Consider the following 26,256-nt stretch of genomic DNA (forward strand, 5'->3'; position numbering starts at 1 on the left):
AAATTTTCTGTAGTAATTGAATCAAAGGACTTTATGGTGCTAATTCAAAATGGGAGACACCTTAATTACAGTATTAAAGTAATGTATAATAATTCTTTTTGCTGTTTTACTACTCTTTCTAAATTGCTGGCTATGGTAATAATATCTTTGAGTGAAGTGTTAATGAAATTGTGATTTCTATATAGAGGGAGAAAAATTACAAACTCAAAGAATTTTTTTGTTTTCTGTGAGGGATACTTGCCATCCTTGATATATACTAATACATTGGATTTGCCACTTAGCCACTTGATTTTATGTGACATGCTATCAAACTTGTTCTGGCTGCATGTGGCATAATTTCCACAGAAGGTGGTGATACATTTTTGTTTTAGCTTTGAAGGCTTAGGGATTGCGTGCATTTCCTGATTTGTTTTAGTCCACATATTCAAGCCATTAGAAAGCTAAGGCTCACAAATTTATCTCTGTGTGATCTGAGGAGACACAGTACCTCAACAGTCTAAGCATAGCTCTCAACAAATAAAGGTTTTTTATTTGAAAGAGTAACAAGACCAGAACATGTACTGTGATTTCTAGAAACAAGCCAGTATGAGTAGTTGGTTTTGGTTTGTTTATTTATTTTCTTTCCCAAGATATGGGTCTCTAGATGATATTTAAGGGCCCTTCCAACCCAAACCTTTCTTTGACTCTATGATATGGCTATATGCTCTTTTGCACACACAATATATCATAGGCTACTTGGTCTTCAAATAAGACAGATCATTTATTCAAAGAAGTTTCCCAACTGTTCCCTAACATTTGCAAAAGCTGTTATTTTCCTAGCTGTTCCTTCTGCCCCCTAACATCTGCAAACTCATCCTAAGGTGAAAACTTTCTTCGGACTAAGAACTGTAAGATGTCTCTCCATTTGCAGTGTTATATGGATTCTTTTGACAATTCTGTATGTCAAAATTTCAACATGCATTGTGCTTTATTCAGTGCATTGAGTGCTGTTGGAGTGGGCAAAATCTATATATACCAGACCGAGCTTACACAGGCAATGAGTGATGGACAAAATAACTCAGAAAAGGAGCATTTTCCTTAAGAAAAAAAGCTTCTAATAGTCTTGTCATTCAAGAAAAGTGCAAAAAATCCTTTAAAAATTAACATCAGTGCTAAAAGAAAAATCACATTAGATACTATGTGCAATGGAGACATTGGTGTTATGGCAGAATATTGTTTCCCCTCAGTATCACCTCCTAACTCTCAGCTGTTCTCTAGGTGTTAAGTATTCTAAGTGTTCCTCATGCTTGGGAAACTTGTTATTAGTTATTGCTTCTAGCCCTGCCAAAAGCCTTTTCTGCTCTATAGGTATCTATCTCCCCTTTTCTAAAATTTGTCTAATTGTTCTGAAACAAAGCCAATTACATAAACCCAGTGTTTTCAGTTTGGTACTTAATGTTTTCTGTAGCTTTTCAAGTCAAATAAAGGCTTTGAGTGTCAAAAACCTTTTATTTCCTCCAATATCTCTTAATCTGCTGATACAAGAAAAAAGATACTGTCTCTGCAAATGCTACTTCAGCTGTTCTTAACACACTGTTACTTCTTGTCCTTGTCTCACCTGGTCAGTAGTTGGAGGTTGTAAAGGTTTTTGAAGGTTGTAAAGACAGATGAGGAAGGGATTAATTTCATCTCCTCTTGATGCAGCTAAAGCTTCAGCCGGTAGGTCAAAATAGCTATCTAGGTTCCCTTTGTGGAAGAGGGAAACAGGGACAAGCAAAGGTGTTTTTTTATTACTCATTTCTGTTGTAGGAAAACAGGAACAATGTAGGGGAAAAACCCCAAAACTTTAACACTGTCAGAATCCACTTAGTTTCTGTTCCACCTTTCCCTTCAAAATGACTGATTCTGCAGCAGGGTTTATTCTCAGATCTCCAGAATACAGTGAGGACCTGATGGCTTTCCAAAACCCAAATAGGGAAAAGGCCCATGAATCTCTAAGATATGGTTCAGAGGAGTAAATTTAAGTATAGGAGAGAGGAGACTAGGAAACTAATTACTGTCAGGGATTTAGGATTAGGATACTGGTATTTGGTAATCAGAACAAAATGCCATTAAAATAGCAAATTTGCTGTCTGAATTAGTTGCACTTTGCATCTGACTTTTTAATACTCTATTGCAGTGGACTTTACATACCGATATGTTTGCATTATGTGGCTGACATACAATTTTCAATGAAAAATGCTGCACTTAACCTCCCATTATTAATCTTTTGAGACTTTTGTATTCTTTCCAAAAGTGAATTATGCTTGAATTTCTGTACTGGACTGTTTTAACTCATTTCTTCTTGATCTGACTTCTAAATGTGGTAGTTATCATTTTTTCTCTCTCTTAAAAAACAAACCAAAGCAAGATTAAAAAATCCAAAATTTTAATACTAATATTAAAATGAAGTTCAGACAACTCTTACACATCTTGTGATATATTATTATTGTAGATCTATTTTTTTTTTCAAATGCAGCACTCCAGGGTATTTTCAGGTTCTAATGGCAAATAAGTGAATTAAACTCTGCTGTAATAGATTTCAAAGAGACTTATTCACTCTTCCCTGCATATGGTATTTTTACCTGGAGCCTCAAGAAGACACCTGAGGAGATTAAAATGTGAATAAATGAATTTTAAAAGAGGAAGACTATACTAAAATATGTGTTTAAATTTACTATTAGTTGTTGAAATTTCTGTACAGTTTATTGGAATCTGTGGGCGAATGCTGGGCATTTCAGCTGTAAGCTGTTTTGAAAAAAAAAAATCCTTTTTTCCTGGTTATTGTTGGAATGTACTTCCTTGTAATACAAATTAAAAATTAAAGATACAGTAGGTAAATACTACCACAAAAGGAGAGAAAGACAGGCAAGCACTCAAACTAAAGATGATGTTCTTATGGAAATGCCACAAAGATTTGAGATATTTCAGTTATAAATTATTCAATTTCTAGCCTTGCTTTCTTGCTAATGCAAGTTCACCCATAGAATAGTAGCAAGGGGTCATAACAAATATAACTCTTTTTAATGAGTAAGAGTTAAAATCTCTGAGTGCCATAAAACTGTTGTGTCTTTTCTAAACATTGAGCTATTCTGTATAGAGATATATTGTTTTGAATGCCTTTAAGTTCATACAGCTTTCAAATAAAGGAATTAAATGTTTTGGCCTCCAAATGCACATTCTATCTGTGTATGTCCTGTGCCATTATTGCATAGTATAGACCTTATTAATGGTATGATTTCATCAGCAAATTTGGCCACAAACAGAAGTCTGTGCAATTTATCAAGAAAACTGCAAATTTTCTTTTATCCTTGGTAAGAGGTAGAAAAAAATTACCTGATGAATTTATGTATATACTTAGCTGATCAACTTTAAAGGACTTCTGAGATTTTATTTGGCCAGAATAATTGTATTTGGAGATTGACAGAATGCAAGATCAAATACTCTATTTCCTGTGACTCTAACATTTAATTTAGGGTTATAATCTCATCTGTGTTCAGCATATATTTTTCTCTTATTTACAGTAATGTGTTATTTTGGTTTTGCATATTTCTTTGGAGAAACTGTTGGCTTTTTTGTTTCATATTTGATTTAAGAAAACCTTTTCACAAAAATGCTTGTTTATCCATTTATTTGCTGGTGTAAAAGATATTACAGTTTAAATAACTTATGTTATACAAATTCCTGTGAGGGAGGGATTTAAATCTTATGGTCTTTTTCATTAAAAAAAAAAGGTAAATGGTTTAGTTTGTCTATTACTAGTGTTAACATTGGGTGTAAATGAACTAGAAAATGACCATGCTAGAGAAACAGTGTCCATAGGCAATATTGCATGTGACTCTCTAAAATTGTTCACCTGTTTGTGATTTATTCACATCCCTCAGCAAGGTCAGACAAGATGAACTGTCTTTGAGTCAGTAAATGTACTGGAAAGGGCAGTAACAATGTCTCTCAGTACAACATAACTGGGCTTAAATTTATTAATATTCCACACCCTGCATAAAAGCACTTCATGATAACTGGGCAGTTGGCCATGGATTTGTTTTGGAATTGTTGATTCTGCACTCAAAGATCCACAGCTAAAATTTTGCTTATGCATTCCTTGGAAAACTGTTGGCAGAGTGATAATAACATTGCCCATTGAGACAACATCAAGGGCTGTGAAGCTTTGGGTTGAATGCCAAGGCATTTTTTGGCCTGCACAAGTTATCGCTTTCATTACCTCTTTGAGAGCAAGGGTTTTGTTCATTACATTTGTAAATTAGTATTGTCTCTCTCCCTTATTAGTATAAAAATAATAATTGCAAATAGCTGTGTAGTGATAGGATATAAGGAAATGATTACAGAACTTTTCTGATGGATTGCAAAAGATTTATCAAAGATGACCTCTTGGCACTCAAGTCAGAAAAGTCAAATGGTTTCTAAAGTCCTTTGTCAGAACAGTGAAAGGTAACCAGACCTAAAGATTACTGAAGTACAAAGGAAAAATACCTTTGTATAATGGGCTTTGGATGAATGCTGAAGAGAGAAACCTGGTAGTAATAAAGCACTTGCTCATCTTTCTCGAAATGTTTTCCAAGTCAATTAGCAGAGCAACTTGTGCTGCCTGAAATTCCAATTTCTTGTGATTTGTACTCTATTTTCCTTTCCATTTGTGGAAAGCACAAAATGAAAGCATTTTGGGTAAGAACTCAAATCTATTGTCACAGTTTAGATTAATTATGTTCGGTTATACAATATGACCTGGAATTAATAGCCAGGCTTTATTTGGTCTATTAAATCAGAGATTTCTTTATAGAACACTTGCAGGTGTTAAAGTATTTTTTTCCAAATGATATGCAAGCTGGATGATTAATCTTGCTGATGTTTCTGTGGCAGTATTATGGGTGAGAGAAAACTGCATATGTGCCAGATTTGTGGTGTAGGTGATCGTGGACCCATGTTTATGTACACACACACACTCACAGAGTTGGCTCTCTGTGGCACACGACTCCCTGCTAGTGTGTGATATGAACATATAATGCTGCTTATTTTCTCTACTCTTATTTTCACTACTCTGATATCACCACATCCCATGGTATTTCAAAGGGAGAAAGAGGTTTGCCTCTCAAACTTATCATTTATTATTATTATTATTATTATAGCAAAACTTATCATTTATTATTATTATTATTACAATTTCTACTATGATATTTCTTGTTTTCTCTTGGAACAGTGAACATTTTTTCCAATCTTATTTTTATATAGAAAGAGATCAGGATCTGTTCTCCTTTCTCTTCTGTGATTTGTTTTCATTTCTCTCTCCTCTCAGACTGACTTAACTGGCAGCCTGCTTCAGGACAGTGAGGCTGTACTGTGGGCTTCCAGCAGATGTTAGCGGAAATCATTGAGAAGTTGCAGCTCACTGATGCTGCCACATAGTTATTCATGCTGCTGTGGCCTTTCTCTGTAGGCTTTCTCTTCTGGATGAGATCCCTGTGTGTGTTGCTGCCAGTGAGTGTATGGACAGCCCCTGCTATCTGGTGTGAGAGCTGACTCCACCAGGTGGTTTTGGTGTCACTTGTCAGATTGAATGAATCTATCCATGCCATTGGGGCACGACGGTGCCTGGGGAAAGAAGAAAATAATATCTTTCTTTCTTAACTTTTTGAAGTTTATAATATTTTAGTAAACTTTATTTTATTCATTATCTTGGAAACATCTAAGCAAATTTAAGTAACATATGGTGAAGCAGATAAACAATAAACCCAAACAATTTTTCTGGGTAAAACAAGGTGAGACCTTCACTCTTCAATTCAAACTTCAGTCTCTGTGAACAAAGTTGCCCTTGCAATCATACCCAAGTGGCCTGGGAATCTTCTATTTAATCAAGAGCTGCAGATTTTGGTGATCTTCAGAAAACATGATGACAAGTACATTTTAAGTAAATATTAAATATTGCAGAACTAGGGTATAGTCAAAATTTTCATAATGCACAGCTGTTCCGGGTTCCCTGAATTGGCAGACTGATGTCTACTGTAGCTTTATTTTAGCAGGTGGGTTTTTTTGGTTTTTTAGGGGGAAGGGTTTGCTTGGTTTGTTTTTAGATTAAATTGAGTTTTAACAGAAGGACTGTGAATTCTTCATTATATATTTTCAGGCAGGTACAGTTAATTTTGTTTTATGCCCAATTTGATGTCTTAGTTTTCTCTTGGTATTATTGAAGCTCATTAATAAATGGCCATATTCAAACCTGAAATGAGTGGAACAAGGGGTAGCTGGTGCCTGGTCTCCCACTGAAGTCATTTAAGCCTTTTCTCTTCCTGTCTTTTCTCTCAGCCTATTGGGCTTTGGGATTAATTATTATTTCACTGGGTGACAGTCAGAGATAATCACTTGAAAATACTATTTGAGCTTTCTCTGTCATGAACTGACAGACACTTTTTTGAGCTGACTGGCACTTAAGTCATAATTTGAAGGTTTTTTTCAGTGCCAGAAAATAGAAGGTACATATATTTATATTTATGCTGGTGGTAAACAGGGCAAAAAGAAGTACTACTATAACTTCTGTTGGCAGGCTTAGAAGGTGGAGCCTTGGACAGATTTTGAGAATGTGGAAATACTAATGAAATCTTAATTAGGAGTGGAGTTGGCTGTTACTCTGGTAAAAAAGAAAGCTGTATTTCTATTCTTTAGTGTAGCTGTGAGGATAACATATGGCATCCAAGCTTTTAAGATTTTTTTTCTGGAAACATTTATGCATCATTAATACTTAGCCCTTCTGGTAGGGAATAAACTAGCATTTACAAACGTTTCCTTTTCTTTCTGTCTCAGCACAAAGCATGTTGTTTGTTGAGGTGGGATGAAAATCAAGCCAAAGCTATTTAGAACATCTGTCTCAAATACTGGACATCCATTCTATTATGCATTTTTTCTGATATCAAGTGTCACTTTCATTTAGGGGTTTTTATGCTATTTTGATACACAGTAAATGTATAAGTTTGCAAATTACCTGCACTTTTTGCAGTGGTCTTGATGTGCAAATATAATTGCTTAATATTAAATAGGGTTTGCATTTTGGAATTCTGATACATCTGAACACATGTGTATCTGTGCCTAAAGAAAAAGATACTTTGTAGATGCATGCAAGTAAAGTGCTAATATCTGAATGAGTGAAATTTTATGCCTTGCACATGCAAGTAGTATGCTTTACAATAAATATTTTGCCTTGAAAACCCTTTGCTTCCACAGATAATTAAGAGTGAAAAAGCTGTTTTCTATATTTTTTTTTGTCTAAGCAAGGGCTTCTTAAATATTTGATTTCATGACTGCTGAAACTGTGGATGTCCTTACATTTGTACTCAGACATCCTTTTGTATTTGAGAGCCTCGTTTGCTAGGCTTATCTTCATTTTGAGGAAGGAGTTTGTGGGGGATAGGTGAGATCCTTGGTGAGACTCTTCAGAGCAGTGGCTGCCTATGCAGATACTCTTGGAGCCCTGGCAGTCGCACCAGTAAGAGCAGACAGTAGATAACATCAGTCTGCAACCTTTCATTCACCAAGGAGCTCAGTTAGAGCTCTCTCATCTATCTAGGTATTCATTTCCTTGTTAAATTATATTGAAATCTAGCAACAGTTTGTTTTGATAATTTGATATTTCAGTTCTCTTGGTGTAGCTGAAATTTGATGAAGGTGAGCAATCTAGATCTAAGACATTGCAAAATCTGGCTGTGCAGCATATTGTTCATTCAAACTCTGTTGTAGCAGCTTATTTTTTGTGGTTTTTTTTAAGGTTTTTATTTTTTGGCTTTTAATTAGATAAGCAAAATGAGATTAAAGGCTGGCATTAATGAGGTTTATATTTTGATATTGAATCCTATTTTGTGTTCCCCATTAGGTTTTGAGGTGCTGAAAACTTTTCTTTTGACAATACCTGAGGACCTAAATACTAACAGGAGGAAGTGTAAGACCTTTTGGAAGAAAATAGTAAGGGTTTCTGGCATCTATAAAATTTTGGAAACAGTTTGGGAGTGTTAAGGTGCTGACATTTACATTGTTATCCCTTGTTGTGAGACTTTATATTATACTGAAACAAGTGCAGCAACTTGTACCATGTTTCAGGCTACTCCAAGTCTATGTTGCCCTGTGTTACGCTGGTTTTGCTTCCGTGAATGGGGGTCCTTCTTGGAAGTATATAAGTAAATAAACAGGCAGCACAGCCTTGAAGACTGGGTAGCCAGGAAAAATACAGGTCTCAAGGAGTGACAACACAAGAATTATGGGGATGACACCTGCTTGCCTTTCTCCAGGTGAAGTGAATTTCAGAAGGCGGGTTTTGCAAAGAGTTAATGATTGTTTAATCATGGTTAAATCAATGGTCATGATGGTTTGGTGTATTCCTTTTTATTTTTATTTTTTTCCCCCCTTTGTGTCCTGCACCTGCACCACTCCATTAAATATTTAGAAAAATTATTTGAGCTTGTGTGGGCCATCAGAAATGTACTCTGCGGCTTGTAGGGATGTATCCTGTAAGTTCCAACAGGAACTGCCTGTAGCTGCTGTAAGTTTAACAATTATACGTATTAAAGGAGAAAAATGGGGCAGTAGGAGGATGCATTTTTCTCTCCACAGGTTTGTTGTCCTAACCATTTGCAAGGAGGGAGTAGGGGGAAAATTGTACCCTACTTAAGAAAGGTGGTCTTCAAAGCTACCAGGCAGAAGCTCCACATGGTTCAAATTGCTGTCTGGAGGCATGCTAATTGTCTTCTGTTTTCCTACTGAAATGTTCTTACAGTAGCTTAAAATAAAACTAGAAGAACTGAAATGTGTAGTAGTAATTGTTTGAACTCAAAAAAAACAGGGGAGAGTACATCAAAAACCTGCTTTTTATGGCACAGTTGGATGCCAAGGCTTTACTCTTATGAATCTTTCTGGTCTTTCAGTTTGGTCAGAGAGTTAAGGTACTTGTACAGCTGGGAAATAACTTTGAAGTGTATGTATTTAAAATCTTCTCTAAGGAGTAGCCTCCTGAGGTGTGAAATTTGTTTTCTTGAGAGACCCAATGGGATACCAGTGATCCAGAGCTGCTTGAGCATCCTTTATCTCAACACAGTGCAGCTGTAAAATACACTGAAGTCTGTTCTGCAGCAAATAGGACACAGTTTTGAATGAGGACCACATTTGGGCTACTTTGCACAGCAGGAGCAGCTGTTTTAAGGATGCTGAAGTTCACTGTTTTTAACAGAACATTTGGAAGGCACTGCATCAAAGCCAGACCAGGTACATTAGGTGTTTGGGGAAGTATCAGTAAGTGCCTAACCTGCTGTGCACTCTTGGCAAGTGCATCGTATTTTCTGCTCTGCAGCACTTAGTGTGGGTGTCCTTGTGTTTTATGAATGCACATACTGAAATTCTGTTTAGCTGCTGTGTAATAGCACAGGGTTGTAGAGAAATCTTGCATTTTCTGCTTCCCATGAACTGTTTTAATGTGTTCAGTCAGTTTGAGTTGCAGTATCTCACCAACTGTTCCAGTTTGCTTCAGAAGTGTTCCGTGCAGCACTCCCACAGCCTTTTTCTTTGGGAATGAAACTATTCCAGGCAAGTTTCAGAAGGCAAAGATGAAGAAGCTGCTACAGCTTTGTTGAATACCATAACAGAGTTTGAAGAATTCTGGATTTGTATCTCTGTGTAACAGTACATTTTCTATGAAAAATGCATTAATTATATTTGTACAGTGAGACATTTATTCTGTCCTAGTAGTAAAAACTTCTGTATTTTGATACTCAAAATTGTGATTTATTTTCCTTTAGTCACTGCTCAGGCTGTGTGTAGTTCACAGTATCTTTTGATATCATATATATGATAAAAACTAATAAACATAATTTGGATGGTACTGCATCATTTTTTTATACCTTTTCTTTTTTTCTTCCTTTTGCTTTCAAAAGTAAAATTTAATAATTTGGTTCCTAGATAAACACCAAAGAAATATGTTGATGTTTTCTTTTCTGATAATTTAACAGTGATTTTGACTAAAATTTTTCATCTTCCTCATGTATTAAATTGTGCATGAAACACAATTCCCAAGCCAATATATTATATCACTTACAAGTCAATAGGTTTGTGTTCAATTATTCATGTTATTGTCACAGCTGAATACAAATACAGTGATTTTTGTTATGGTAATTGGTGAACACTACCTAGTAATCCTTCTCGTTTTTGTTGTTTTTATTCAAGATGGAAAGGACTGTACCACCCAATTTATTAGAGTCTACTCAAGATATATTTTGTAAAGATCCTCACAACAATGCTTTGAGCCATTTAGAAATAAATGCACTTCTGACAGCACAGGAAAACTGGTGAGTGATCACATTTTAATGGGTGCAGGTTTTCCCAGCATAAGGAAAATAGAAAGAAGAGAGGAAAGAACAGAGAAAAAAATGTTGTAATGGCCCAGATTTTAATACTGATGGTAACTGAAGGCAAGTTTGAGGACTAACATTTATTTTCTTCTATAATTCAGCTGATTAAGTGGGACCTAAATGAAATCCTTTGGCTCTCTTGGGCAGGCAAGATACAGCAATTGAGCAATGTGTAATATGTTTTATCCAATAGCTGATGTGGAAGATGATAAATCTAGTTGAAATATATTTGCTGGCTGCAGGCAGAGTGGAATTAATTAAGATTTTTAATTGTCATCTGAGAAAGAATTTATGCCTCAGAATTTATAATGTGGTTAAAGTTAACTAAAATTTTCTTTGGAAAAAAAACCTATGATGAGCAGGAAACTATTAAAGCATGGTTACTTGGAAAGATTTAAGAAACAAAAAGCCAAATTCTTTGTTTATAGATATCATAACAATAAAAAAACCTGCAGGGATAAAAAGATTTAATGTAGATAGGTACTGATTACTCAAGTTTGATTTAAAAAACCCAACAAAACAAAATCCAAACTCAAAACAATTAAGCATTGCCAACCTAGCTCTGCATTGAGATCAATCTTGTTAGAATATATTTAAAGATTTTTATTGATAAATCTAACTTGGAAACTAGCCTGAAGCAAGTCCTATGAAGGCACAACTAATCAACTGCAAGCTGTCCTCTTGCTGAGTTCTGCTAGGAAATTTTCTGGACACCAACAGATAATTTTTCCATTTCCCCTTCCTTTCCTCATGTTTTAAACCACCTTTTGAACTGCCTTCTATCATCTGTGGAACAAACTCAGTTTTTGTACAACACCGTGAGTTTTTTGTGCCAATATTTGTGCCACTATTAGTAAAGCAGTCAGCAGCTGTTGGAATAGAATTTTGTAGTCCTAGGTCATCTTGCAAAAGAGGATATTAGCTAGCTGGAGGAGCACGGAGGGTAGAGTCTGTATTGAGCAAAAATGTATCAGCCCTGCTTTGTTAAATACAGCATGTGTTTTCAAAGATTTGTTGTATAATTACCTTGATTGGATGAGGAAAAAGTGTCTAGAACTAATCAAAGAGGCACAATTCATTGGTTTTAATAATCATTATTTGCCCCCTTCTGAACTGCAGGTGCTTGGTTTGAGTGTATCGATGGTGATGGTGGTGCTTATCTTCATGAGCTTTGATTAATATCTAATTCTTTGCATCATGGAAGGAGCTAATTAGATATTCAGTTTGCTAATCAGCTTCTCAATTTGATTAGTAATATACTAATCACTTAAGAAAATCAAATGTGACATATGTTTATGGTTTTTGACTTAAAGTTACAACCATCTTTGAGGGTGAGGAGGTAGGAGGATCTGTTCAATATCACCAGTTTGATGCAGGGTTAAGTATGAGGCAGCTGCAGCCTCTCCAGGAGTACCAGGGAGGGAAAACTCAGGAGCAGATGCTGCAGTGCTTACTGTTAGGTGCTGCACTTGAACTGGTGTTGCTGGTGCCCGCTGCTTTACCTAGTCAAGAGTAAAAGTGAGAAAGCAATGTCCTGACTCCTCAGCTGATTATTTCTGTTTTCAGTTTTGGAATTTCCCTTGGGATGTCCCTTTTGTAGAATTTTTTTTTATTTTTTTGACATGTCCTGACAGTGAAGAAACACTATTTTTAGTATTTAGTGTTGTTCCAGGATAAGTGTCTCTGAGGACATGCTGACATGTGAAATATTGTCACCAGTGGTGTGAGACTTTTACTTTGCACCATTGATAGGCACTGCTCCTCAAAGCAGTGTGACTATTTCTCTTGTCTTCACAGGAGAAGCCTTTTTTAGCCTATTTTGTATTCCCTTTTTCTTTTGATTGTAAAATTTTCTCTCCTAGTGAAGTTGTCAAAACTTACTTCCTTTCTTGTAGTTTTATCTTTACATTTGTCTTTTTCCTGGTGAGAACTGGACAGTGCTTTGCCACTTCCTTTGTTGTACTTCTGTTGCTTCATTTATATTTGCTCATTTACAATGTTCAGGCTGCATTGCTGAGCCCAGACTATATTAAAAAGAGGAAGTGGTTCTTGTAAACAAATTTCTTAGAAATTTATTATTTGCTTATCTGAAGGTTTATTAATTAATAATGCTTTCTCTGTTACAAATCTGTAGGGATATCTCTGCTCTGTGTTCAAATCCATTTAGGTAAATAAGCCAAGGAGTTAGGTATGCATTCTATGTGCTTCCCATTTCCAATGCTGTATACATTACTGGAACCAAAGTCAGATGAAGCATGTACTGAGGACATAAGAGACTAAACTGTCCTTTTGTCTGAGAACTTGTTAAAATAGAGAAATCAATGGACTTTATTACATTAACTGGTGTTTAGTTCACCTTTAAAAGCATAAAATAGCATTTTAATTATTGTTTAATCAATATTTAATTTCCACTTTACAAATGTGCCGTCAGCTTTTAGATGGCTCCATCTCTTCGTTTGTCTGTTGCCTGGCAATATTTGAGATGGTAACTGGCTGAATATCGGTCCAAATAAAAATAAAGAATTTGTAGTTGGAGTCTGAAGTCATAATTGGGATGGTAATGATATCTAAATGTAAATGTGTTCCCTTTGTTTATCTAATGAGTAGGGAAGTGGATGTATCCCCATCTGCTTCAAGTAGGTTTCATATCAGCTGTAGGAAAATGTGTGCTTTGAATCTGTATTTGACTAAAAACCAACACGTACTGACCAGGTATTTGTCAGAATAATAAAAAATAGACCTGGGAGCTAAATTATAAATATTATGATTATTGCTTTTTGTGTGTGTCACCTTCTAAAAGCAAGTATGAGTTTTGGCCTGTGGAACATGGCAAACCATAATTTTAAAAAGTAGGAACTTCAGTTCTGAAGTAGTGGTAGCCTTCACTTGCCTCTGCCTGAGGTAGTTCAGGTTTAAATATTATACTGCTTGCATGCCTTCTCTAGGAAATAAACATGCAGAATACAAGGACACATTTCAATATTTGATGGTATTGAACAGCCCCAATTTTTTCCCCACTTTTTTGGTACAATGTGTCTAGCTAGAACAGTGAGCCTAAGTTCAATCTTTAACTCAGATTCAAAATGTCTGGGGGTATTTGTATTTTGTTCTTTATTTTAGAGTCAGGTGACCCTCCTGTGTTGAATAGGACAGAGAAAGTCATGACAAAGCTATTAATAAAATTTCAGAAAGAAACTGATCTTGTTCTGCTCTCTGAGGAAGCCTTTGCCAAAGATGGCGTTCAGATTCACAAACTTTGATTACTTTTTGCCTCAATTGTCCATAACGGTTTGCAGTTTCATTTTAGAGTGAAGTTTGGATTCTTTGGTTTTATGACAGTATTAGGCCAAAGGGCTTTTGGATTCAGTCTGTGTCAAGACAAACCTTGGAAACAAGGAGAGAGTGACTGCTGCTAAGCCAAGGCTGAGTCAGGGGCAGGCTGAGCACTGTTTTGCTTGCAGAAAAAGTACAGTGCCAAGCACTGAAACAAATGCCCCTTTGCTATGAATCCATAAGAGGATATTTCTGTAGGAGTATTTGTTTGACTTCATGAATATTTAGCTTGCAATGTGTTTTGAATGCATCGTTACAATATTTCCATCATAAACCTGGCCATTAAAAAGGAAACAAAAAAGAGGATGTCATTGGTTAAGACAGAGGTAGGGGAGTGTGTGTCTTTATGTGTGCTCAATTGAGCCTTAGAAACTAGTAATTTATGGCCACATTGTGACACTTATGCTGAAGATAGAGTAGGATATTATGGAAAGATTCTGCCCAAATGACTGAGGCTGCAAGCAGCTCCCCATGGAAGGAAAGACACAGAGAGGGTATTCTCAGTGCGATTCAGTAGTGCCGGCATGTGTGGCAAGTCTTGGACCTTTTCACTGCTGTGTCACTGACCACGAAAAACAAACAATCCTGTGGTTCAGCCCTCTTATTTCTTTAGCCTATTCTGCCTGCAAGTGAGAGTGTACAGTGCTGATGCTTTTGGGATCTTTCCAAAGAGCAGAACAGCTGGGATTCAGACTTGTGCAGTGTCTTGTTACTCACTCTCATTGGTATTTCTGGGGAAGAAAAAAAAAAGTCAATTAAAACCCCCACAACCCTTAACACCAGACCTGGGCATGTGTCACATGGCTCTTTGGCAAACACTCAAAAGTGTATTCTGTTTTCTGGCATTTCCCTTGCAGTAAATAAGTGCAGTTGCCTACTGGTACTCAAATGGTAAGTGATAATGAATTTTCCCATAGAGATGGGAATGTCATAGCAACCTTCTTAATAGAAGGATAACTTTTAATCATACTAATATACTCCTGGTAATCTAGAATAAGAATGATATTTTCTGTGGTGTCATGCTCAAAGAAATGTGAGACACTCACTAGGTTGTAAATAAATCTACCTGTTCCTTCTAAAGAGCCAGGGACTGCGATAATGGCATTCAAAATGATGCTGACATCAGCCCAGTAGTTCTTGCCACGAGTGAAAGAGTAAATAGTTGCCATTTAATTCTAATGCATTGAGATAGCCTGGAGCTAAATAATACATTTTTGTTAGTAATTATTTAGCACAATCCCAAGCTGCAAAATAAATTTGCATACTACTCGTCCCTTGAGGATTATCTTGCTTAGAGGGTATATGGGAACACAGGAAGGCAAATGACTCCAAGTTGATGGTTTGTTTGCATTATTTCAACTGTTAAAATTATCAGAAGCCTTTAAATAAAAATGAAATCTAAATAAGTTACTGGGTTTAAACATTAAGGACTCCTGCATGCAATATTTAACAATATTCCATCAAAGATTTTACCTTTTTATTTGAAAAGGAATGTATGAATGCAAGAACACTTTCCTGAGTCCTGAGGTATGGAACCCCTGTCGTTGTTTTTATTAATGTTCAAATAATTGAAGACATACAGTAGAGGCCATGTGAAATTCCTCCTTCTCTCATTCTGTAAATGGAAAAAAAATCAATTGATACTTACAAATCTTTGTGGATCAATTTTGACATAGCTTTAAAATGCAGCAGAGATTAGCTCAGTTGGTTAGAACATATACTAATAGCAGCAATGTTGTGGTTTTGATCCCTGTCCAGGCCATTTACTTAGCGATTGGACTCAGTGGTCCTTGTGATCCCTTCCAACTGAGAGTGTTCTAGATCCTGTGTTTAGCTCAGTGTAAAATACAGCGAAGGTTTGGTCATTGGCAGTGATGTAAGTCTGTCTCTTTGTGCTTAGCTGTGATCTTTCAATGAGCTGAATGTGATCAGGGAGGCTCCTATTAGGAGCTCCTGGTTCCACTGGAACATCCTCCCTCCTCATGTGTGCCTTGCTGGGCTATTGAGTGTGCTGCCCCCACCTTAATATCCAATGGAAACATGCTGGAGAGCAGTATGCAATCCGGCAAATCCTGAAAATGACTGTACTGGTGAGTAAAGAATGACATTTATCCCCAACAAACTCCCTCACTGGAAATTGTTCCAAATTTACACCGTTTTGCTCTTCCTTATTTTATTTTTACATCTCTGTAGTTTGATTACTCCAAGGCAACACTGGTTGCACTAGAATTGCAGAGCTTCTCCTGTTATCCAAGTATCACAGATTGCCAAACCTTGGTGCCACAGTATGTATTTAACATGACAATACAAGGTTACTTATTTTGGGCACCCTTCTCAAAAGTGGGACATTTTCCTGGCTAACAAGCATCTCTCCTATGAGGACAGCCTGGGAGAACTGGGATTGTTCAGCCTGGAGAAGAGAAAGCTCAGGCATATCTTGCCAGTGTATATAAATACCAGAGGATGGAAGGGTGAAGCCAGGTTCTTTTCAGATGTGCCCAGTGACAGCACGAGAGGCAGTGGGCACAAACTGATACACAGAAGGATCTATGTCTGGATATCAGGAAGCACTTCTTCACTGCAAAGGTGATGGAGCATCAGAAGAGGTTGCCCAGGAAGGTTGTAGATTCTTCATCTTTGGATATATTCAAAAGTCATCTAGTTGAAATTACCTCTCAAACAGGTCACATACAATCAGTTGCCCAGGGTCCTGGGCAATTGATTGTATCTGGCCCTGCTTGAGAGGTAATTTCAACTAGATGATGTTCAGAGATCCCTTTCAACCTCAGTCATTCTGAGATTCAGTGAAATCCTTGATGTGGTGTGTTATGAGTAGTAATTTTCATTTGTATGGGACTTTCAGGCAAAAAAGAAGAAAAAGAAGAGGAGAAAAACCAGTATTAAAACAAACGTAGCAGATGGACTGCAAAAGGAGGGAAACACAGTCCTTTAAATTTGCTGGTGCTGCAGGTCTTAGTCCTCTGAGGGTAGTGAAGAAGTCAAATGTGGGGGTGCCAAATAAGCTCATGTCCTAGTTTTTTGGATCTAGGAATCCCCAGTATCTAGGAATAGTGGTTGCTGGTTGGTATTGGAGAGGCTGCACAGGGACATTTTACTGGAACAGACACTGCATCATCACAGCTGAGAGCTGCTGAAAAATGCTGCAGTCACTTGCAGCCCTCCCTCTGCTCACAGGCTGACTGTAGATAAATGGGGGGATTAATTAGGCTTTTTTAAAAGAAAGAACAGAGTTAAAAACAAAAGGCTGAGATGTTTCATCAGTGAAGAAAGATGAATGTGGAAAAATGTGCTCCTCTCCTTCTGATACTTCAGGTTTCAGTGATAACAGGTTAGGATAGAAGCAGAAGGATGCTGTGTGCTCGGATAGGCCCTCTCAAACTAATAGGTAGGTTGGTATTATTGGTTATTATTAGCTAATAGATAGGGGCTATTATTGATTTGTAAAGTTCATCTTGATAGAGCTGCTAGAAAGTTTGGGATTTTTTTTCCCACCCCTGTCTAAAGATGCAGGAGTTTGTGCCTGAAGCTGCTGCCAGTGGTAATTTCTCTCCAAATCAACTATCTTATATTTAACCTGGAATCAGACTGATAGTGGCTCTTCTGAGATGAATTAACACAACCTTTATGGAAGTGTTATGTAGACTATGGTGTGTCTACTCAGGGTGCAGGCTGTATGTCCCACCACCTCCTTCCTCACCTGCAATATGACTGCCTGTTGCAGCTGACTTCTTGAATCTGAAGCAAGGCCTATGTTTTCTAGGCTGCTTAGTTCTAATGTATATGAGCTTTTTTTAAAGCGACCTTTTTTGTTCTTGTGTACCTCATATGAAACTTGGTTGCTGCATTTTCCATTGAGAAAAGTGATGAGGATGCTTTTATCTTGCTGAGGCAATCTAATGTAAAACGGCTGAGAAGAATGGCAACAACTACAAATGCTTCCTTTGATAAGCAATATTTTTATTGGTGATGCTTAAAATTTACAAGTGGAATAATGTTTCTGTGACTTAGGTGTTAAGACTTTTAAAGCTGTGTTTCATTAATAAGAAATTTTATATCTGGAAGAAGAGCTCTTAATATGCATTTGCTAATTTCTAATGAGCTTCACTGTGGCATTCAAATATATTTTGTTTGCAGTGACAAATGAGTGCAAATGAGGTGTAAGGGTTGCCAATCTGAATGTTTTAGTATTAACTCGGAGTGGCTCATTCTGGGGAAGGGCATATAAGGGAGATTTTAGAATTTTAATCTAGCCCTGAGTTGTGATTCATAGTAATTAGTTTATTAACATTTGCTATAAAAATATGCACGATTAAATTCAGTTGTGTTCATCCTGAAGATGGTCCCCTAGCAAGCAGACTGACCTCAGAAAACTCCTTGGAGATTCAGGAAAGAGATGGCATTTTATTGTAGCACAGAGGAAAGTGGAAGCACAGTACAGTTCAGACACCTGTATCATTATGGCAATGGAAGATTTCTTTTAATTGGCGAGCCTGGGATTGAAGTGCTTTTCAAGAGAGTCACATTTGGGGAATAAGGAAGCTAAATTGCCCTCAGATTGTTGCACTCGGGTTTTGACCCTCAGCACAGAGTGAAGACTTGGAGCTGTTCTCCATTTAATAGGGACAGGGCAGGCATGTAGAGAAAATCTGGGAGGACTTGAGGTCTGAAAATCCTAGACAACCTAATCTTCCCACAGAATAAGGACAAGAAAAAATTCACTCCAGTTTGCTTCTCTGTAGTGAGTCTGCATGTTATCACTGACTTGGAAGTGTTGATTTGCTGATGTTGTGCAATCACAGGACTGAAATAATTTGGCTTCAACTTTAGCAAAAGCCAGGAAGATCTGAAAGTGATTGCTCCTTATGATGGATAAATTATACATAGTTTAATATTTTCTTGAAAAAAATACTTGGGATTTATTGCTTTAGATATTTTGCTTTCTTGAGTTCTAACTATTTAACACCTGTGTTGTTTCTGAGAGATGCTATAATTAATGGACTATATAAACTTTTTAAAAAATGGCATGTTACTGGGTTGTCATCCAAGGCACGCTTCCTAAGTAACATTATTTATTAGTAAGTATGTTGTTTCTAATCGATTATATGCCTTTATGCATGCTAATAATGACCTCATAATTAGAGCAAAGTGCATTAGATTTCAACATGTAGGGAATAGTTCTGTAGCATTACTGCTGACTTGCACCAAAGGTGTTAAGCTTCTCTAAGAAGTGGAAAAAATTACTGAGATCTCGAGTGGCATCCGGTAACCTGAGAAACCAAATTCTGAAAATAAATCTAAGTGACAAGTCTAATTATGAATTTTACCCATCATATTCTGCCAAAAGTCAAGGAGTTATCACAAAAAGAAAGATTTTTTTTTTTTTTAGTGGCCTTCTTTCAAACATTTCCTTTCAATAGCTTTGGTGAACTCCCTGCATCTAGGCTGTGATGGTGACCAACTGTATGGAAGCACTTAGTAACCAACACCTGCCCCTGGAGGTACAGAAGGATGGCATCATTTATCCCAGGCTGTACCATGGGCCATGGTTATAATGCACAAAGAGGTGACCCGTTGCCTTCTCTGGCTGAAGAATGTAATTCCTCCAGTGCCTCTGCCTGGCATACTGCACAGGGCTACGGTCATCAAGCTGTATGCAGCTGGACTTATTATTCTGTGGCTTGACTGCTAAGAAAATGTTGAAGTACTGGAGTTGAGTTGAACTATGAAAAGGAGATGTTACTGCAAATGTTATAAATGACCTTGTTTATTCTATAGATGCTGCCAAATAGCAGAAACAGGTGGAAATAGGAATGTGAGTTTTAATGCCTCTTTCATGCTTCTGCCATTCTGCATTTCTCTGCTGCTGTTACTTGAAGTATAATGCTAAAAGATGAGGGGAAAAAAATTACTCAGGCTAATTTTTTAAAAAACTTTTCTACCCATACCATATCTACTCAGATTTAGCTGTTGGTGTTTTAGAATAGTGAAATCAAACAGCATTCTTAAACTGCATGGCAAATCTCTCAACCTACCACATGAAGATGAATTCTTCAAGCTTCTAGTTCCAGAGCTTGGTTTCAGGTGGTGTCAGAGTAATTAGTGATATGTATATAAATTTCTGTATCACTGATAAATTCAGCAGAAAAAATTACAACATATTTCCAGGTAACTACATTGGAAAATTCTGTTACCTCAGGTATTTGTCTGCTCCCTTTTCTTGCCTGTGCTTATGTGAAGATATAATCATGGTTGCATGACAGATTTACTGTTGCTTACCTAATTCTAAATGGAGAAAAAAAAAATGCATAGGCCTGCTACAGTGTTTTTTCCCTGTGGAATATGATTTTCTGGCCATGCAGCTTGATTGTGCCAAGGGGATTCAGAGGTGTACAGGGCAGCCCACAGGATGGTCTTGACAGTTCTGCAGCTGAGCTGGGCTCTCTCAGCTGAGTGACACTCGGTGTCAGACTGGGTGATTCCCTCTTCCCGTCAAGACAAGAACCTGGAAATACAAGAACAGACCTGTCCGTTTATGTCCATGTGGGATAACTGAATGGCTCTTCTCTCTTCCTGGGCACTGCAGTGTGTCCTCTGGAGAGCCATACCAGCCTGTGGAGAGGCTGAAGATGCTATTGGAGGTTTGCAGAGAGCTGCCCCCACTTCCACGGCCACCCAGCTCCCGCACATCCTCTTGGACCTGCCTGCAGCCTATTGCTGGATGTGCTCCACTGGGGCACATTGGTGCAGGAGGATAATTTTAGAAGTCTGATGTAAACTGGAGACTAACATAGGACGTGTACTAAAGTACTCTCTCCATCTGTTCCTTGAAAATGGAAGAGTTTTGCCCAAATAATGTGTTATTGTCTGTTCAAGGTCACCCTGAAAAGTGAAGGCTGTGAGTGTTCTCGAACTATGGTTTGAAGCAAGGTTACTGTGGTAAAGATTTACTCCCTTTTGATATTTCAGCTGTTTCCTGCTCCAACACCATCTCTGGGCAGCTGAGATTTCAGTCATTTTTAAATACATTTCATCAAGATGCCTTTGGGATTCTTCCTGAGATTTCTTGGTAATTTCATTAAATATATGCCTTTAGTTTTTCCCAAATTTCATTTTGATTGACTTTATTAAATGGGCTTTGACTTTCCTGACATTTGAGTAGGAAAAGCTTTTCCTGGCATTTGCAAATGTTCAGGGTTTGTTTGGGTTTCATTTTTTTATTGTTTTGTTTTTTTCTCTCTTTAGTTAAATTTTATGACAGCATTTCCAATTGTTTCTGTGCTTATATATGAGTGCCTAGACCTGCTATCACTGTTTCCCTTTTCATTTCTGTTAGGTTATTTTCTGTACTTAAAATGGTCAATTTAGCTGTTTTAAGAGACTTTGGAAAACTGAAATATTTTTATAGGCATGTATAGATTCACATAATTAGATCTCTGCATCATGTCTAACCTGTAGTGTTGTTCATGAAGAGCACCTCATAAATTTTGCCTTCTATTCTGATTTGAGTCTTTTAGACAAATAATTTAAATGTCAGATTATTAGTTGTAAGTTTTATAAAAGTTAAAAAAACTAAGTGAATTTTATGTGCCTAATGACGAACCTGATGTTTTTAAACTCTGTGTTCTCAGCAAATCCCAAATTTAGTGAGCAACCATGGTGAAAGTGACAAGCCATTGAGCCATTAAGTTATGGTTTGGGCAAGCTGATTATGTGTGCTATTTAAATGACTATTTTTGGGTAGATATGTATTTTATTTCCTTGGCAAAATTTTGCAGTTAATAATAAAGCCTGAAGTGCCTTGGTCTTTAACCCAAAAAATTAACTTATGTAGAAAGAAATTAAGGTAAGTAAATACAAGTTCATTAAAAAGAGCTCTAAAAAAAAAAAAAAACAAAAAAAAAATCAAAAAAATGAGTGCAGGGTGTAATATGAAAAGAAACTGCGGAATGTTATGTAAGAGTGATGGAGAAAATCAGTGATTTCTTTTTCCCCTCAGTGCTAGTATATCCTTATGCATCACAGGAGCAAGGGAAATGCATATGGAGAAAAAAACCATTTCACTGCAATAAGTGATGATTCTGGGCAAATGAAGAGAAACTGAGGACTACGTCACACCAGCAAGTTAGTGTGAAGAATTGGAGGTTACATATTTTTTAATGAAATAAGGCAAAGCAAATTTTTTTCTTGTAGTGTGTTTGGGGAAATATCCATTAATTCATGTTCAAGGTTATGGAACAGAATTAAGGGGAAAATAATGGCAAGATTTCTGAAATGTCAATTTGTAGTTAGAAATTCAGCCAATAGACATTTATTTATAGGTGTGTGGAAAAAAAATACTCTCACAATAGAGAGGGATAAATGAGAAGAGAACTATAATTCTAGTTTCTACTACCTTCTGACTCTTGGCTCAATCTGGGAGAATAAGGAGCCTAAGATTCAAGTTTATATCCCAGTAAAATGTGCTTAGCCATATAGGTACTCTTGTGGTTGCTTGTCTTGAAAATTGTCTGCTCAATTTTTATTATTATTACTATTATTGCTATCTTATTGTAAAATTCCATACCTACTTTTGAGGTTTCCCAGCTTTTCAGAAGAGAAACAGCTTTTATTTAGTTTTGGCTTTAATTTTTTGAGCTGTTTAGATTTTTTTTTTTTCTTGTAGAATAGTAGTTCCTGAAGATGGACCCTCCTCAAATCCTTGGCCTATTTCGATATGCAGTGATACCTTTTGAAAGCAATTCCAGATTTTTTTTTCTCTCTCCCTCATATCTAAAATAGCTTCTGAAATTATTGAAGTACTTCTGAAATTTATAAATATGATAAGTCTATACCTAAAATTCAAGGTAGACTTTTAATATTTTTTTAAGATTCTATCAAATAGCAGAAATGTTTTTGAAATGAATGAGATGGTTGCTATTCAGGTCTTTTCATCTTGAGACCTACCTTTTGTTTGGGCAGCTAACAGAATGATATATCTATTTTTTCCCCTCTTTTTGGTATTACAATATAACCTACTTCCCCTTTTCCCCTATCAAATATATTTTTGTTATCTTTTTCAGTGCCACATCGAGGAAAAATGTTAAATCAGATAAAAAGTAAGACTGTATTTTCTCTTTGTGTTTATTTATTAAGTATAAATATTTTAATTCCATGAATAAAAACTAGAATTGAGCATGATGCTGGAAATCTGGAGAAGGATAGCAGTGATGAGAATTTCTTGATAAGTCTAGTAATAATATTTATTTTAGGAAATAGGTTTGACTGTCCATATCATAGAGCTGAGTCTATACTGATTATGGGAACATAGCACTTTTGGATTCCTGTGTGGCCTGGTACCATCTTGGAGTCCCTTGGTTGCCTACCCATTGTTTTGAAGTGCTCTTCAAGTTAAAACCTTGCTCTGCTCTCATCCCTATTCCATTTTTCTACTCTTCGTCCTTCTCTTGAAAACATCCCACTATATAATACTAATTTAACTGTTGAGAAAACACAGATACAGTAAGCTACAGTGCAATATTTTTAGTATTTCAGTAATATATTATTTATATATCACTGATGCAAGTAGTGCATAGAAGTTCTTTACTGACAGCTACGCAGCAGCACCCTTTCAGTCTTACATTCATGCTGCCAGGATATTGCATATTTATTTGGTGTCATTGGGATGTGAGTGAGAAATATGTTTATGTTGCAATGCATTGTCCCAGTATATTTTAACTGCATGCATTTTCTGAGTGCCTGTCTGCAAATGCCCCCACCTCCCCTCAATTTTTGCAGAAATTTTTTTTTTTTTTGTTTTCTTATGGAATCATTAACCATTGTACTTTTCAAGAAAATATCTTTGGGATATTCTTGTATTATCTTTGTGTCTTTGTACAAAACCCGTCCATTAGGTGTACTAATTATTCCATGCAACTCTGCCAATAGAAAGAAACAATGTATGTCTTGAAGATCATGATTTAAATTTATCAAATTAAATCAAGATTTTTCACATTAATGGGAAAAGGCAGTATTTGACCTGTGCTACTCCACAAGAAAGTGACAAGCTGTCAAATTTTCTTAAAGACAGTTAATTCCCTAGAGCTTACAAAGTATCTTGTCATTTAGGATCTGACTGCCCAGCACTGTTTTCTAAAAAATCCAATACAAGGTTAGGAACTTTTAGGGAGAAGTAGAAAGCAGAGCATCATGGTGACACTGAATGATTCCACGGTGTGTTTGTGTGTTCGGGATTCGAATCTGGTCTCCATCTCTCAAAAAACATGAAATAGAGTTGGAGTGGGTTCTATAAAGAGCAGCAAGTATGAACAAGGGTAAGCAAAGACTTATGTCCAAGGAGGGTCTAAATTTGCTTTAACTCTTTATCCTGAAAAAGGCAGCTTATTTTAGAGCTCTATAAAATCATAAGTGGCATGGAGAAAATTAATAGGGAAGAAATGTTCACTGTCTCATCCAAGAAAAGAACAAGAGTTTAGTGCATAAACTGAAATTGCTGCAGGAAGCTCCAAATAAAAGTTGAAATGGATGGATTATGGTTGGAGAATTTAAAAGAAAAGAAATCTTTGAAGCACTATTTTAAAATAAGAACAAAGCCCACCTCCCCCCACTCAATAAAGCAAACAGTCTCCAAAGGAAACCTCAGTATTCCAGTTTTTAAACTCCTCAAACTGTCAGAGTCTGAGGATATTCTAGGCATTCACACTATATACTTGTTCCATTTTGAAACTCTTCCATTCCTCCAGTTGACTTTTGTTCTTGTAGACATCCTAGGTGAGTTGGGTTCTCTTGTACTCAGGGTCTACCAGCAGATTAGCAGGTAGAAGAAAGTTATTTCAAAACATATTTGGTTTTAAAATAATACTTACTGAAATATTTCTGTCTATACATATCTAAAGATACCTAAAGGTTTTATTTACTGTAGTTCAGTTTAAAGTAGTATGCCGGGATAGGAAAGTGGTTTCTCAAATTCTGCACTTGTAGCAGTGATCAGTGATAAAATTCTTGCTACTCATATGAAAATATGCAGAAATCTATTTTGAGCTTTATGGCATTTTTTAAGGTTTTGTGGTTTAATTTTCTGTATATATATATTAAAGTAAAAACTATAAATGTTGTAATGGTGCAAAGAAAATACATTATAAAGAGTATATATTTTTTAAGAACATGAATGGTCCCATATATTCCATTCGTATAATCCCTGCTTTTAAGAAACACTTGGTGAAGGAGTTTAATAGTGCCGTTTTTCTTCCCCTTTTTCTGGCATGCTCTGTCACTATATATAAAGAAATCTCTCCAATAGCACTTATATTGTTACTGGGAAAAAGAAATGCTTTGTTTCCTCCAGCAAAGTCATAGAGGCATGTAGCAAGGAAACATTAAAGATCTCAAGGAGGTTTTTAAGGGGGATCCTCTGAAAACAAATTTTAAAATGTTGCTAATGTCCAGATGTGAATAACAGATCTCACCACATTGCTGAAACTGCACTCTTTGCAAAGCTCTGCTGCAAGGACTATTTGTTAAGAAGGTAACCCAGCAGATTGTGCCAAAGACACAATCTTCCCGTTACTTTCCAGTGATAATAAAAGGACATGGAGGTATTCTGTACTTTGTCCATGGAAAGTATTTGGATCCTGCATGATTTATTGAGGCAGTTTATCTACAAAAACAGCATTGCAAGTTTTTAAAAAATAAAGATATTTAGTTATATTTTAAGATAAAAATTGACAGTGGGTCCTGTTTTGTGTTTTAGTTATTTATAGGTTTCTACTGAGTGCCTTAAACTATGCATATAGAAATCATCTCTGCTATAAAAAGGACTGACTGGTTCCTTCCCAAGAGGCTTTTTTCATGGTACAAAGCAAAATAAAAAATTGCTTATAGAGCACATCTGTGATATTGTGTAACTTAAATTGCTCCTGCTGCTTGACATTTACTTATCCATGGTGTAACTCAGAGACTGGTTTATCATTGTGGTGACTTTTTTTTTCTTTAATGAACATGAGTGTGTTAAATTTGAATAACTACATTAATGTGACATTATTGCTGAAATTTACACACATAGAGTGAATAAATTTGGAATAATGATTCCCACAATGCTCATAACTTGTCCCTTTTCTCATGTGAGCTGTACTGTTTTCTGTTACCTTCAGTAAGCCCTTGTGCCTTGTTAAAGATACAATATAGCTTCTCTGGTTGAATCACTGCCTTTCTTAGATATGGCGTTGGATTTTACTAAGTTTGTAATTGTGGTATAATTTCCTCAGCAGTAGTTTAATGTTAGTGAAATAAATACAGTGGGAAAATCCAGAAATATCTCTTTCCTCAAACATGATTTTACCTCAAATTAGGACAGCATCAGGGACTGAAATTGTGCAGACGTTCTGGCTAAAGGAAGGTCAGTCATCAGACTTTAATGCAGGCCAATCAGAATTTGTGGTTTTTTACTGCCAGAGCACGTTTTGACTTGACATTATAAAATATCTCTGCTATA

The 26,256-nt window shown here is 36.4% G+C and overlaps 1 protein-coding gene across 6 annotated transcripts in view; it reads left to right on the forward strand.

The window, feature by feature from the left end:
• The window catches only part of ZNF385D (zinc finger protein 385D), a 419,164-nt gene that overhangs the window by 26,165 nt on the left and 366,743 nt on the right, over nucleotides 1–26,256 (forward strand). Inside the window, exon 2 of one of the 6 annotated variants that reach the window (XM_068207270.1) lies at nucleotides 20,643–20,705. The exons of 4 other annotated variants lie outside the window; for them this stretch is intronic. Coding sequence is in view for 1 of the 2 variants with exons in the window: in XM_068207246.1 (XP_068063347.1) it covers nucleotides 20,805–20,835 (31 nt within the window). In the remaining variant the exon portion in view is untranslated. Of the gene's footprint in view, nucleotides 1–20,642; nucleotides 20,706–20,735; nucleotides 20,836–26,256 lie in introns of all 6 variants that reach the window. One more of the 6 variants, XM_068207246.1, reaches the window with a different exon arrangement.

Source organism: Anomalospiza imberbis, chromosome 1 (assembly GCF_031753505.1).
Source record: "Anomalospiza imberbis isolate Cuckoo-Finch-1a 21T00152 chromosome 1, ASM3175350v1, whole genome shotgun sequence".
NCBI lineage: Eukaryota > Metazoa > Chordata > Aves > Passeriformes > Viduidae > Anomalospiza > Anomalospiza imberbis.